Below are 16,575 nucleotides of genomic sequence, written 5' to 3' on the forward strand. Positions count from 1 at the left end.
ATTAAACTATATTACCAAAAAAATTAAAATTAAACTATAAATATATATAATAAAAAATAAATAAATTAAAAAATTAGTTAATATCAATAAAATTCAACAAAAACAATTTTATATAACCAAACAATATGGCTTAATACATCATTTGCCCCCTGAATTTGTCCAAAAAGCTTGATTGCCCTCCTGAACTTTTAAAGTGTCTCGATAGTCCTCTAAACTTGCATAAAATGTTCAGTTAGCCCCCTAAACTTGCACAAAATGTAATCAATTGATCACTCGGTTGCAGAAAAGTAAGTTAAATGTGAAAGATGTATTGCACGAGTCGTATAAAAAGTAAAACGACCGAAATCGGGCTATACGATTCTTAGATTAGAGAAGACAAGTTGTATAATTGAACAAGCAATAACTTCCTTTTTAATATATTTTTGAATTATGTAATAACATTCTAAGATGCGTGGAATACATCTTCCGCATTTAACTTACTTTTTGCAACCGAGTGATCAATTGATTACATTTTACGCAAGTTCAGGAGGCTAACTGAATATTTTATGCAAGTTTAAGAGGCTATTGAGATACTTTGAAAGTTTAGGGGATCAATCAAGTTTTTTGAACAAATTCAAGAAGCAAATAATGTATTAAGCCAAACAAATGTAACAAATATGTATATAATATTTATATAATATAAAGTCTGACTGAGCAGAGTTGGACTCAAATTTTGAGATAAATCCAAACTCAACTATTTTGTGTGCGGATTGAACAGATTTAGACAAAATAAATAAATATACATGTTGAAACTCAATCTATACTAGATCGAACCGACTGAACGAGCCATCGAACTCATGAATATGTTTACTTTGCTCCATAAGATAAATAATTTATCAATATGCTTGAAAATAACACAAGAATTTCGGGCCATGAAAAAATCATTTTGGATTCATTTGTCCAAAGTGCAAATCTGATATGATGGAAAGGAGAACTTCTACATTGAAGTAATACAACTCAATCAATTAAGAAAGAGATGCATACCACCTAAGGAGATTGATTGATGTTAAAAAAAATTAAATAACATTCTCATCCTATATAATTTATGGGTACTTGTATTCATTTAAATATATCAATTAAATAATAAATAGATAAATAAATTATAAATTTAATAAAATATACATAAATTTAATATTTCACAAATCAAATGCTTAAAGTTTTAAATAATAGAATATAAAATTCAATAACAAATACAAATCATCAATTATTTGATATGAGATTCTTCATCTATTCCTTTATTTTTTAGTATGCATTAATTAATATGTTAAGAGAGTAAAAAATATAAATTAACAAATTATAGCGGGTACCCGAGGTGTTACCGTATTATGTTTGTATCCATCATGAGTAATTTTTTAAAATCTTATCCCCATTTAAAATTCTTTTATATATGATTCCATAGAAGAATACAAACTTTTTTGGTCTAAACCACATGTATCCTCATTGAGATAATCCTGTTCGGGACTTAGTCACAGTTAAGGTTCCTCACCCCTTCCTACGGATGTATTTAGTGGAAATCAAATTTGAGATCTTTTTCCACAAACTCAGCATGCGGTGCCAACTAAACTACAACCTGTATGTCTAGAAGAAAACAAATTGGTGTGATAACTTTTATATTCATTTGTAATTAGTATAAATAAACCATAAACACAACGTAACAAGCTAAATTGATATTTTTAAATAGAATTAAAATATAAATTGTCTTTGTGTGTTCCTTCAGGGTATTGGAGGACACGAAGTCCATTTTCATCTTTTTGCTCAAATGCGGAAATTGTTCTACCTTCATGCGTTACAAATCAGTACTATAAGAAAGGAAAATCAATCTAATTCTCGGTTAGATCTTAAACTATCAAAACCATCAATCAGGTCGCTGAACTAAGTAAAAATCATCATATGAATTCTCATCCTATCTTAAAATAAAAAACTGTGACTATTTGATATAGACTATAATAATCTCTGTATTGGTTCAAAATGAGTTTAGAGAAGAGGGTCTGAAATTGTTCAACCGAATAATTTTCGATGAAGCCTCAATTGATGATTGTTGTTTACAATGAGAACTCAATTGATGATTTTGATAGTTTAAATTTCTAATTGATTTTAAAACCATAGTTTAGGGAGCCAAATGAGTACTATGCCGTTACTAATTGAAGGTGATAGGAGGTGGATAATAGGCGACGATGTCTCCTCCTATCGGGTTTTTAGGTAAAAAAGCTCAGTCCAAGCCCAGTCCAGCTCACTATTAATTTAGACGGGCTCGGGCTGAAAAATCAAAGGAAAATTACACAAAAATTCATCTTTTAAGAACTATTTATAACTATGTCAAGTTATAAATTTAGATTATGTCAAACTAGTAAAATCAATACTTTAATATATTTTAAGGATTAGAGTTTATTAATTAAAAGTCTAGAATATATTTTCTAGAGTTTATGATTTATGAATTTGAGTTTAGAATTTTTAAATTATGATGTAAAATAATAATATATAGAGAATAATGACATATTAAGAATTAAGTTTAGTGATATGATTTAGTTGTAATTTTGTACTTAATTATGATATTCATGTATTTGACCCAAAAATCAAATTCCAAGCCCAACCCATATAAGCCCACCTAAATATATATATATATATAATTATTAATTATAAAAAATAAATATTATACTTAAAAATGAATATTTAATATTTATTAATCAATATTAATAGGCTGACCGGTCCGGGCTAGACCGGCCCGTGTTGTTTTTATTAATTCCAAACCCGTCCAAAAAATAGGTGGGTTTTAATAGGTTTGGGTCGGACTGGACCTATGAACAATTTTTATTATCCTAACCCGGTCTAAGGGACACGGGCCTGGATGGACCGAGCGGGTACCTGGACCATAGACAGGTGTACCTCCTATACATGGTACAACTAAATTGTTTAATGCAGTAGGTACCTGATCTACCTTATCCAAACTATTATAATCTGATCTGAACTAGTATATGGTTGGCATTTATTGCTTTAACTTACGTTCATCTACTCAATTAAATGGTTACATAAACTTTTCCGCCCATTCAATTACATATATTGAAATTAAAGAAATCTATTATCATTCACATTATAATTTTCCTTTATCTATGTACTACTATAAAGTTTATATATATGTACACTGAGCCGAGTAGGAGGAGAGAGTATCATATCTATCCCGTACAGATAGGGATGGCAACGGGTAGGGTACCCGCGGGTAGTGCCAATCCCAAATCCTTACCCTTTTATTTTTTAACTACCCGTACCCTTTCCATTACCCTAACGGGTATATATTTTGCATCCCATACCATTCTCATTTAATTCACGGGTACCCACGGGTACACTTACCCGTTAAGAATCAATAAATAAAATAAAAAATATTACAAATTTAACAAAGTATAAACTTAATAAATCATCGATTTAAAAATTGAACAAATTGAACCTTAATCAATAAAAATAAAATAGTTTAGTGGTATCACTTAATGGTTAAAGAACAAAAGGATAGTATTCAAATCTCACATCTAAAACACAATAATATTTTTTTAATATATAAAAATTTATGACGGGTAACGGGTACCGGGTACCCTGGGGGTCTTCCCATACCCGTCCCATTACCCTCACGGGTAATGGTTTTGATCCCATACCCGTCCCGTACCCTTTTATACAGGGTACGGATAGTCCCATTAGGGTCGGATAGTGTCGGGTAGTGCCGAGTACCCGCGGGTAGAGTACCCGTTGCCATCCCTACGTACAGAGCCTCAAATTTAAGGGAGCCTAATTTATTATTATTACACAAAACTAATTAAATTATTATTGTTATTTATTATGTGAAAAATTAAGTGAATGTTAACTTATCTGGAAAATTAACTATCTAAAAATTCTAAGAAGTCCAATTTATTAATAAAATATCTAAATTAAATTGTTTTTATTATATTTATTATATTAAAATTCAAGTTGAAGTATTTTAGTGTTTCATTTTGTAGAAACATTATTGTTATATGAACGCATTTATGATTCAATATTTTCATTTAGCATATGGTTCTAAAAATGTTTAAGACAGCTTAATCATATATAAATTTAGAAATCACTAATATAGGTACTTCAATATTTATGAGTATTTTGTAGAGAGATTTAATGAAATTTTCCGAGGACCCGCGAGTCCTCAAACCCTCTCCCACCCCTCTAAATTGGTCCCTTCATATAGATGATTGACTAAACTCATCAACAACATCTAATGAGGGGACTACCTCATATAGAGAGGATTAGTTCAACATCTTAATAGTCATCCATCTATTTCAACACTCAATTTCTTTGAAATTGTTTGGTCTGTCTCTATATTGAATGGACTCTTGAGATGCTTTCAATAAATTAATTTCATACAACCACATTACAGATTGCTATTAGATAAAGAAGAAGAAGAAATATTAGCTTGGTTGAGTTGTTGATTATAATTGTTTCTCTTAGATATTATCCGTTTTAACTCAAATTAATTCAATCTATTGCTTTTAATAGTTTTAAAATGTGTTTACATGCGATTGTAAATTTCTCTCTATTTTTAATGTGAGATTCAGTTTACTTCTATCTTATTATTAATATCCTTTAGGAACGCTTCTTACACAAGTCTCCTATCTCGGCATCACCAACTTCAGACCGCGTCGTTATAGACTACGCCCACAAACTTCTGCCTGGTTCATCCCTATAACAATTATAACTTTTGAATTGTTCAATTCATAGTTTAGGACATATATATATATATATATATATATATATATAGGACACACACGTAAATTGGGACACTTAGCAGTGTTGGATTCGGTTTGTAAAGTTCCTAATTAAAACAAACTCTATTTCCCTAAATAGTTACAAATTCTTGAGACATAAGGAACTATTGTGGCGGAAACTCCTTATCGATCCCCCTCAAGTTATACAGGGTGTGGATGAACTGTTAGTTTGTCTCGTAGTAATTGAAAATGACTCATGTGAAACGACTTGGTAAGGACATCTGCTATTTCATCAGTCGTGGAAGCAACAGGAGCCTTTGGATGTACCTTATCACATACAAAATAAAAATCAATTTCCAAATATTTGTTGTGATAATGGAAGACGAGGTTAATAGTTAATAATTAAATAAATTGTACTCATGTTATCACACCATAAAGTAGAGCGGATTAATAAAAAAAAAACCACTTTCACCTATAAGCATTTGTATCCATCCAATTTCAGATGTAGTTGAAGTAATGGAACAATTCCGTGGAAGAATATGACACAATATGTTGCTTTTGAGAAGACAAAGAGATCATACATCTGGCAAGAACACAACATAACAATGTAGCTGACCAATCGTACCCCTATATTACCACGACTTAAGCTTTGCAATCGAGCCTTTAAATTTTGAATCTGAGAGCGAGAGCGTATGCTTGAGTTAATTTTATACAAGCCTCAAGTGTCGTGGTAGCATCAACAATCTATGGAAGAAGAGCTTCCATAACTGATGTAAGAAGCCAACTAGAACTTGTTGATCCCGCTATTCCTAGAAATCATATAATGAATTCGGGGTTTTATCAACAAGAAGCTTAGGTGGCGACAATTGATTTTGATCAAAAGGATGAGAGTTACGACAATCCCAAAGAAACGATGTCAATTGAGCTTTAAACAATAATAGATAAAAGTTACAAAAACGAGAATTAAAGAAGTCGGAAGGATATGAAAAGTTAAGATAGTCAATAGATGAATGAAAAACAAATAATAATTGTAAAATAATAATATTATTAGGCTCGAGTTTCATAATCCCATCATTTATGTGATTAATAACTAATCTAATATTTTAGTAGTGTATTACTATATTAATCTAGCAAAGACTCGAGTTCATTATTTAATCAATTTCAGTAGCTGTTATATTAAATATATACTAGTTAAAATGAGACGTGCATGCATAGAGTTAGAATATAAAATAATAGTATAATTTTCTTCATTCTATATAAAACCATTAATTAGTTTATATTCTTTTGCTATTACTATTTTAATTGCATATATATAATTCTTTATCCTAATGACCTTTTTTGTTAGTATTTCTTAGCACGTCTTTCAATTTTTTTTTTTTTTTTTGCTAATATTTTAGGAATGATTCTTATACTTCAATAATATATCTTGGGTAATTTAAGAAACTAAAATTACTTTTGTTTTTGGTGCATCCTTCCATCTCATCTTGGGCAGTATGAAAGATTAGTGTGGACTTTGCTAAACTAGATATGAGTTATATATTTTTAATTCTAATTGGTTGACTTAATTATATATATGAGTTAAATATTCTATATTAACTAGATATGAGTTATATATTTTTATGATTTATCCATAGATTAAGCCCTAAGACAGGAAGCCGTGTTTCTCTCTGCCTTCTCTTTTTTAAGGTGCCTTAATTAAAAGTGACAGCTTTAATTTAAAAAAAAAAAAAAAAAGTCTTGTTAAAAAAAATTATCGGATTGGAAAACCCGAAAAAGAAAAAAAAAGTGCTAATAATGAATCTCTAGCATTAATAAAATCATTGGTAGGTAATCTGTAAATTCCACTGTAAACTCTAATCGAGATCTGTGGTTTGCCCTGACTTTGAAAGTGGGTAGATATACCCTTACCTAAACTTTTTCTTACAAAATAAAATAAAATCAGGCGTATGTAAATGTTAAAAAAATATCTAAAGGAATAAATTTAGGTTGAATTGGTTAGAGTTTACCGAAAATATATATTTATACTACTAATAGTTTAAAAAAAAAATGTAATCTAGTTTTATTCTAATTCGGGCTAGGCTATGCTTACTTTGTTTTTGACAAAGTAAATCTTATTTTTTTTCTACCATCATTGGATGAACTTATTTTGCTAAAGTCCACCATCATCCAATAATGAAAAAAACAAAGTAAGCTTTACTTTGTAAAAAATAAAGAAACCATAGAAGGCACCTTCTAATTCTATTTTAAGTAAATTCTAAATAAAAATATAAAGCTACATGATAAGTATATAGTATAATAATAATAGTGAAACTCTAATAAGACTGATAGGATATGTACTAACAACCTTTATCAAACAGAACCTTTATGAAACAGATATCGAAGGACACAATCGTAGATGATCCCAGAGTAATAGGAAACGAGTGCTTGATAGAAGCTTGGTTAAAATATCTGCAACCTGATCATCAGTCGGAGTAAAACGAACAGATAAGAAACCATTAACAATATGTTCACGAACAAAATGGTAGTCCAGCTCAATGTGTTTCTTACGAGCATGAAAGACAAAATTTACCATGAGATAAATAGCATCAACATTGTCACACCATAGCTGAATATGACGCGGAATTGGAAATCGTAGTTCTTGTAGAAGAGATTGAATCTAAAGAAGTTCCGATGTGACATTAGCAACTGCTTTGTATTCACTCTCAGTGGAAGATCGAACAAATGTGGGTTGCTTCCAAGTATGCTAGGAGATGAGGCTATTGTCAAGAAAAACACAGAAGGCATATGTGATCGATGGTCATCCGGACAACCATCATAGTCACTTTCAGAATAACAATGAATAACACGAATCGGTTGAGAGGAGAAAGAAATGTCAAGAATGTGAGAGCCATTAATATAGTGAATAAAACGGTTGACCCCTTTCCAATGCTCATCTATTGGACAGTGCAAGAATTGACACCGTTTATTTACTGAAAATGCAATGTTTGAACGAGTCAACATGAGGCACTGTAGTGCACCAACTATACTGCGGTACTCGTCCCTAGATGCTAGCATCGTACCATGCTCTCTAGATAAGTTGAGTGTTGTGGCATAGGAGTAGAGCATGATTTGCAATCAGCTATCTTAATCTCTGTAATGATGTCACTCGCATATTTGACCTAAGACAGATGAATTCCTCGCTTGGTGTAGACGATCTCAAGTCCAAGAAAATAGAAAGCTCACCCAAGAATGTAAATATGAAATTCTAATTCAATGGCCTAAATGGTATGATAAATGAGGACCAGACTCGTACTTGTGACAAAGATATCATCAACACAACAGAGAATGTAGAGTTTATCCGTAAGTGAATAACGAGTAAATAAGGAGGGACAACTGGAAATTCCCAAGATGCAGAGGAATTGTTTTAAACGTTAAGGAATAAAATAACTTAGGACTCATTTGATATTCTATATGCTCTAGTAATAAATCTAACTTCTCTTTTTTGTAATTTCCGAAATGTAAGGGAAAATTTTCATTTCTACTACAGCTTATAAAAATAAATACAGTAAGGGTCTGTTTGGTTCAGCTATTAGCTAATAGCTGTTGTGGTTACTGTTAGCTGTTTGCAGTTGCAGTAAGCTGTTAGCTGTTTGCAGTTGCAGTAAGCTGTTAGCTGTTATTGTTAGCTGTTTGTTATTAGTTGTTTACTTACTAGTATTTGGTAAAACTACATTGAATTGTTGTTGTTCGGATTTAAAATGTCTAAAAATGACATGTTTTAAATTAATCAACGATGAAATTATAACAAGGAAAATGTGAAAAAATGGCCATAACGTTTACAACTAGGAATAATTTTACTCTTAACGTCTAAAATGATACAATTTTACCCATTATGCTGGCAGGTACAAGCAATTTTACCTTTAACATTGACAAGTTAGGTCGATTTCAGATATTATTAGAAAACATAGATATTTTATTTCTTATTCTATACCAATTGCACATAATCAGTAGTTCTAAAACAGAGATTTTATTTTTTTTTACGATTTAATAATAAAATTGAAAATTAATATTTATAAATTCGGTGAAATATTTGAAATTTTTTTTATCCAACTCGTACAAAAGACAATATATATCTTTTTATTTTCTTAAAAAAAAATCACGTCTAATAATATGTTTGTGATCTCTTACTAACAATGATAAAATGGTGCATATGTGAAGTGTAGATGACAATATTCATGACCAAAAAGACAGTTTGATAAATTATTTCTCAAATGGACCCAACTTGTCAATGTTAGAGGTAAAATTGCTTTTGGCTGCCAATATTAGGGGTATAATTGCACAATTTTAGACGTTAATGGTAAAATTGCTCATAGTTATAAATGTTAGGGGTATTTTTGCACCTTATCCTATTATAAAATAAAAAATATGTTGCACAAATTAATAAAAATAATCTATATAAAAAATAAAAAAAATTATTGAACGCAACAAAACCTTATTCTTCCGGTAATTATGTTGTATAAATATAAATAATGTTAAAGAATAAACATATTTTATGGAAATAAGAAGGATAATTTTGTCAATAACATATAACTACAAACAGTTGTTTATGAAAAGCTCCAAATAGGAGCTTTTCGTGAAACGCTCCAGAACACTGCAGTTTTCAGAGAAAATGCTAAACGCTGCGGTTATAAAAACCTAACCAAACGTTATATTTTCTGCGGTTTGAAGTGAAACGCTAAACGCTTCTCCGAAAAACTGAAACAAACACCTCTAAATGTTTTGATTTAATAGTAAAAAATAATGTAGCAAATAAAATATGAAGTGATATTGTATATATTGTCATGGCTGAGTCAGCTAAATAGATACAGTTGGCAGTTGTATTTGTCTGATTAGGATAAGGACAATATTTCCAGTACAAGATTTGTTTTGTGTTTAGAAATTCCTTCATTTTCGTCTTCTTTTTCTGCATTATTATCTACAGCTCACTCACGATTTGCTTACACGTCAGCAACACTATTTTCACCACGGCCGGTACAAAAGTTTGAATTTAAGTCTGAAAATTATTAAATGATATACGGACCATTAATTATTTTTTCAATTTCGAATGGCATGGAAATTTCTATTCTTTTTCTTCTAATTTTTAATTTGAATGATATTCCATTTATACTATTTTTCTGTCAAATTATTGACTGTTACATACATAATCCTTGTATGACATATTAGCTTACGATATGCCTATCTTCCTCATATGTTATTCTTTTTAAATTTATATGTGAGGTATAATTTTTTTTAAGATTAAACTAATCCAATCCATTAATAGTCAAAATAAAATACATTGTTCATAAAAAAAAAGAAATAGCCATCCAACAGATGATGGTCAGATTGAGAGCCAGATATTTAAACAACATAAATAAAACGCTATTTAGTGCTAACAATATAGAATAAAATATTTAAAGAATAAAAAACTAAAAAGGATCTACAAACTAGATTCCTAAATCATGTTAAACGTTAGATTTATTCTTTTATGGAAGTAGTTAAATATATCTTCTTTATGAAATTCACTATATAAATCATGGAAATCTAGATATGAGAAAATGAACAACAAATAAACCAAAAATAAAAAGAATAGATCAAAACTTTATCGTAAAAATCATTCAACAAAATATACAAGAGAGATAAAAAATAAAAAAGTTACTTATAGAAAGCCAAGATAAAATTAAAAGAAAACTCAAAAGAAAAAAATAATGTAAGAACATCTCCAACACTCCTCTTAAGAAGCATTGGAGATGCTGATGAGTTGGTTGAAGTCCAACCATCTCTGTGTCCAAAGTTTAGAATTCTTCAAGGAAAATGGTTCCCATTTTATAGGGAATATTAATTTAATGTATTTTTGTTAGTTTTTTTTATTAAATGTATGTTTTAGATGCAAATTTTTTTATAATATTAATAAATGTTGTATGTGAAATGGAATAACGAAGATAATATTCTTTTTGGAAAAGGAATTTGATGAGTAGGTTAGAGAAAAAATAAGGATTGTGAGAAAGAATGGAGAATTAGTGATAGGAAAAAAATTAAGAAGAATTGTCAAACCCGACCCCAAACGGCATCGGGTATGAATTGAAACAGGATAATAAACTTCTAACAGTCTAAAAGCCGGACGTATTTTCTAATAGATAAAAATTTATTCGGACTACCTAACATTTATTTAATTATTGGCTTGGACTTGATAATTCTATCAAGCTTCCTACGTATCCCAAACATCTTGCAATCTTTAAATCGGGAATCAAAGCCACGTAGTTCTAACTGTTTTAGAGTAAGCTATTAAATCTCCCTAAATAGAAATCTCCATAATTATAAATACAATTAGTCTTTCGAGTTAAGTTATTCACGACATACATGATTTAACTACAAATTCTCATATATTTAGGTTCACGGATATGTGTATATACATATATATATATATATGACTTTGTACTATTTATTTTTATTTATTTATAGTACTTGTTATTTTTCACGTGATTAACCGAACTTCTACCATACGAATTCATCTCAAGTCCAAACGTCTCTTTAACACAAACCAAAATTTTAAGTCTAAACTGTTCGTTCTCCGGACGAACCCGATTCAAAATCACTGTACATTTTAAAACGAATCGTAAACGAATCAAACTATAAACCCGACTATTTTATCACTCAGATCATTTCTACCAAAGAATTAACCCAAGGTCTAACACGAGACCTTTACCAAACGAACCGATTTAAACGTCTAACACATATTTATCAATTTTATCAAATTGGAACCAATTTAAACATCCAAGTCTCAAAGGGCTTTTATTCAAACTTACTCTAAATCTGAGTCTGAAACGCCTATCTCTACCGGAAAGTCAGAATAATAACCTGCTCAAAATCTATGTCTGAACTATTTATTTTACCGAACAAATAAGATCCAGAACCCGCTGACTCCCCCTTCAGAACAAAACCAACTAGAGAAAATAATCTTTTTATAACCACACTTAGCAAACCCGTATAGGAGGTCGTTCCGAACCCCAAACGGACAGCCACAGATCTGCGTTCTCCGTTAAAAAAAAACAATTCATAGAATAACAACACCCACACACAACCGTAAGTAAACATTCATAAAAGAGGAAATCGTGCATAGAAACGTACAGACAAGACGATTTTCTGTAAGAGAGAATACGAACCACTAGGAGGAGGCCTCCGTGATCGAGGATAAGAACGGAATAAGTAAACCCATTGAGCCTTGCTACTTTCGAACCGAGAGAGAGAGAAAAGTAAGTGAGGAAGAGAGGAGGCGGATAAAAGGTTTAGTTTTTCCCCCAAAACAAAATGAATCCCCCCCTAAACCGGTGAATTAAAGTGTAGATATATCCTGAAACTTTTATTATTATTAAAGTCTAGATATATCCGGAAGATTCTCAAAGTTTTGAGTAGAGATAATGGCCCTGTTTGTCAAGGAGCGTTTTGGGATAAAAAGAGCGTTTTTGACCAACTTTAGCGGTTTGACCACTGAAACCGCTGATTGGAGTGTTTGGTGGAGAGAGGTTTGGAAGAGCGTTTTGGGATGAAAACGCTAATTTTGAAAAAGCTCATTTTATGAGCTTTTTCAATTAGCGTTTTGGGATATTAAAATTAATGGACTTTTTTGACCCCAATAAATAGACTTCTTCTTCTCCTGCGCCAAAATTAATGTCCTTATTCGTCTTTTTGCACAAACCGCTATTATCAATCAGCTAATTTTTACCAAACAGGTCTACACAAACAGTTAATCAAATCAGCCAATGTAATCAGCTAACAGCTAACGGTTAATGTAATCAGCTAACAGCTAATTTCCAAACAGGGCCAATATGTATTTTATTCTTTTATTATTTTTTTCTTTTTGACATTCCATGAAACTTTAGAATTGTTGTATACCAACAACATTAAGTAATTGTAAGTCTACATCACTAATTAACATTTTTAATACCTCTAATTGTTAATTTTGTTGATGTTGTAAATTAATTACGATATTTAAACGATCCGTTAACAATTCCGATATTTAACTTTTCATTGTTTATATTTATGTATCATTTACTATTCCTCCGTCTAAACATCACTATAATTCAGTATCCAAATTGAACCTTGATTTATTATTCCGACTACAAAAATTCATCGTATATAACCAAAGATGTTATCTCGGGTCTAAAATTTAAATAATGAACTCGAGATGTTATATAATCCAATATCAACTTATAAAAATTTTGGACACGGACGTCACAAGAATTGTGTTGGAAATGCTATAAAGGAAGCCAAATTTTCTCTCACTAGTTAGTTACTAGATGTATGAACACAAGTAAACTTGACTATTTTTTTATTGCAATTTCTTTTCTTAATGATTCATATTTTTTAATAAATTACGTGTAGATATTAGTTGCTTTTAATTGAAATAATTATCAATAATTTTTTTAATGTTAGTTAAACTTTATATTTATTATTTGAAATAAAATAATAAAGAGGAACTATAAAAACAGAGAATTAACCTTCTATTTGGATCCACTTATTTCTATTTATTTTTTATTATTATTATTATAGATAATAGATATTAATCCAAAGGATAGCAGTTCATCTGTTAGGCTGGAATAGACCTGGTGAGGGGTGGTGAAGTTGAATACTGATGAATCGTATAAAGAGAATGGAAGAATTGTTGCCGATGGTGTTTTAAAAGATGTTGTAGGTGTTTGGTTGTCTGGTTTTGCTCAGACTCTGGGCTTGGGCCCTTCGTTTATTGCTGAGTTCTGTGGTATCTTTTTTGGGCTTAGGATGACAGAGGGTCTGGAGGTTAGGAAGCTGCTCGTGAAGTCAGAAAATCTCGAAGCAATCAATTTAATTTCTGATAAAAGGGTTCTATGCTTAGGGAGCCAGAATTTAGTCAATGCAATTAGAAGGATATGCTCCTCTTTCGATAGTATTAACTTCTGCCATGTTTACAGATAAGAGAATCGGGTGGCAGATCGGCTTGCTACAGAAGACCATGAGAGGGCTTTGGGCGTCTCGATTTTCTCGTCTCCCCCTAATTTCCTTTTGTCTTTGCTTTCAGAAAATAATATGGGAGTTAGCTTTCTTAAGCTAATCTCGAACTAACTTGTTGTGGTGTTTTGTTTTTTTCCTTCTTTTCTCTAAAAAAATAAATAAAAATAGTTGTTTTATAATTTTATTAAATATTTATCTTCTCGAATTCAAAGACAAAAAATTTCAGAAAAGAAAAATAATTCTGAACTAGAACCTTTTTTAGAGAACTAAATCTTAATTATTTTCAACAAATTCAACTTGTTACTATTAAATTATTACTTTTAGGTATATGAATTTGTTAAGTAATTAAACAGTGGCCATATTTTCTGGAAGCAGAATAAAACTTGTAACAGAATTTATGCAAGACGCGGAAACAAAGCTTCCTTCCTTCCAGAGAGAAAGAGAGAAACGTCCAAAAGATTCCTTGTTTTGAGGCTCTAAAGTCAGTTATTGCCGGTTATCACAAATAGATTCTTTTCCACCGACGTAGCTGCTGACTCAGCATAACAAATCCCATTTTTCTAATGGATAAGACCCGACCCTTAACCATTCCTAACTAACCATGGTTAAACAAATCCCCAATCTCCCCTATATATCCCCAACTCATCCTCCTTCCATTTCAATTCAATCTTCCATCAACACAAAATATCACCATGGCTTCCATTTCTTCTATTCCCTCTCTCACTTCCTCCGCCGCTACTTTCGCCGGATTAAAATTTCCCTCCGACGAACTCCATTCTCTCCCCTCTCGTATCAATTTCCGTCCTCTCCGTATCTCCGCTGCCTGCGCCAACAGCACCGCCGAGAGAACATCCTCCTCCCGCATTACATCGCCTGGATCGTTGTATGAAGTTCTAGAGATTCAGAACGGCGCCTCTTTTGGAGAGATCAAATCCGCTTACCGGAAACTGGCGAGAGTTTTACATCCCGATGTCGCAGCTGTAGGTCAGAAAGAGAACAGAGCTTACGAGTTCATGAAAATACACGAAGCTTATGAAACTCTTTCCGATCCCGAGAAACGATCTGAGTATGATCACTCGCTTTTCCGGGAAGCACGGCCGATGAGTAGTTCTCCGTATATGAAATCAGCGAGTGCAGCCACAGTAGCGAGTTATGCCGCAGCTTCTGGATTTTGCCGATCTCCTCGGAGGAGATGGGAAACCGATCAGTGCTGGTAGAGGAAATTGGGGGAAATTAAAGAATCTGGTTTTGATAGAATTGTAATTAATTAGTGTTGATCATTAGATTAGGATAGCTTAGATTAATTAATGAGTATTAATGCATTTTGGTACTTGTAAATACACATAGGCGCCATTTTTATAGCCTGTTTGAATTACAAAATTAAGTCCTATTTTACCTTGTAGTAGATCCAGCCCTGCTTAGTTTTGTAATTTTGGAGGAAATTGCAGTAACAGCAAAGGCACGTGTTAGTTAAAACTGAAATGTCATCATCGAAAAATAATAGACATGAGATATTTCCTTTGGAATTGGAGAAGTAACATTTAATACTATACAGGGCGGAACCAGAGGAGATTGGGGGTTCGTGCCCCGGCAGGCGGCCGGAGAATTGAGAATTTTTTTTTTTTAGTAACGGTGTCCAGTAATATTTTGGAGAGAATTATATATATGTAATATTATTTCAATGTTTAAAGGTAGATGAGATAGTTATGAATATTTACTTCTATTTGAGAGGTTTATGTTCAACTCCTCTCAACCTCATTTTCTTTTAAAAAGTTTTTATTTATTTTAATTTTATTTTTCAATAATTATAAAAAATGCTACCATTATTAATTAATTTAAATGGACTTTTTATTTTTATTTTGATAACACTCTTGAATTCATTTTAATATGTCTTTACCATTAAAAAAAATAAACATATTTAATATTCATTTTTATTATGTATTTACCATTAAAAAAAGTAAACATGTTTAATTTTCTATTAGTTCAATGCTAGTTTTTTTAAAAAATGATAACATTTTTACAGTTTTAATGCGTTGGAAGCTAAAAAAATTTTGCCCAGCCCCAACGGGCTGAACTTTGAAAATTTACTGTCAACCATACAGTTAATTTTGATTTTTTTTTTTACGCTTTGAACTTTTTTTACTAATATGTTTGAACTCCGGATCATCCAAGGTCCTTGTTCCGCCACTGATACTATATGATTCAAAACTGCAAAAATGAGCATGAAAGAACCTTCAAATCAGCAAAATACCAAGAGCTAAAAAAGAAGAAGCTATGAATCATATTTTTTTGATAAACATGATAACATCACCATCAATGAATCATCAATAACTGAGATAGAGAAACACAACATGGTTACTTTTGCAATTTTAAGGGGGAAATTGCAATTAGATAAATGAAATGTCAAAAGAAAGTATGATCCAAATATAAATTAAAGGAGTATGGAGTGCCACTAAGTATTTACTCAATTAAAATATGCAAACTAGTGGTAGCAGTAACTGTCAACAAGCTGACGACAAATCTTAATTTTTTTCCCCTACCGTTTCGTTTCAACCTGGGGAGGGCGTTGTCGAGTGACTTCTCGGGCCGTGTACGTTGGCCCAACCATGCTTCTTAGAGTTATTCTTGACTTGGGGTAAAAAGAAAAAATTTGTTGAGGAATGTTGACATGTACCTTAATGATCAAGTGAATTTGGTCATTGACCGTTAAATCTAGGTTTATTAGAATCTTAAGGTGGAGATTCAAAGTATCGTGAGCCTTGGATTTAATAAGCCTAGATCTAACGGTTAATGATCAAATTTTATATAGTCATTA

General features: G+C 31.4%; 1 protein-coding gene across 1 annotated transcript; it reads left to right on the forward strand.

Annotated features, from left to right (window-relative positions):
• The first annotated feature begins 14,414 nt into the window (after positions 1-14,414).
• On the forward strand, positions 14,415-15,165 carry LOC136234673 (chaperone protein dnaJ 11, chloroplastic-like). The gene has a single exon (XM_066024140.1). The coding sequence runs from the start codon at positions 14,453-14,455 to the stop codon at positions 14,975-14,977; it is 525 nt and encodes a 174-aa protein (XP_065880212.1). The 5' UTR covers positions 14,415-14,452; the 3' UTR covers positions 14,978-15,165.
• The last annotated feature ends 1,410 nt before the right edge of the window (positions 15,166-16,575 follow it).

The sequence above is a fragment of the Euphorbia lathyris genome, chromosome 7, assembly GCF_963576675.1.
Source record: "Euphorbia lathyris chromosome 7, ddEupLath1.1, whole genome shotgun sequence".
NCBI lineage: Eukaryota > Viridiplantae > Streptophyta > Magnoliopsida > Malpighiales > Euphorbiaceae > Euphorbia > Euphorbia lathyris.

What these genes read in the sequence shown, in the direction of transcription:
- LOC136234673 (XM_066024140.1), top strand. Translation starts at nt 14,453, where the DNA reads ATGGCTTCCATTTCTTCTATTCCCTCTCTCACTTCCTCCGCCGCTACT.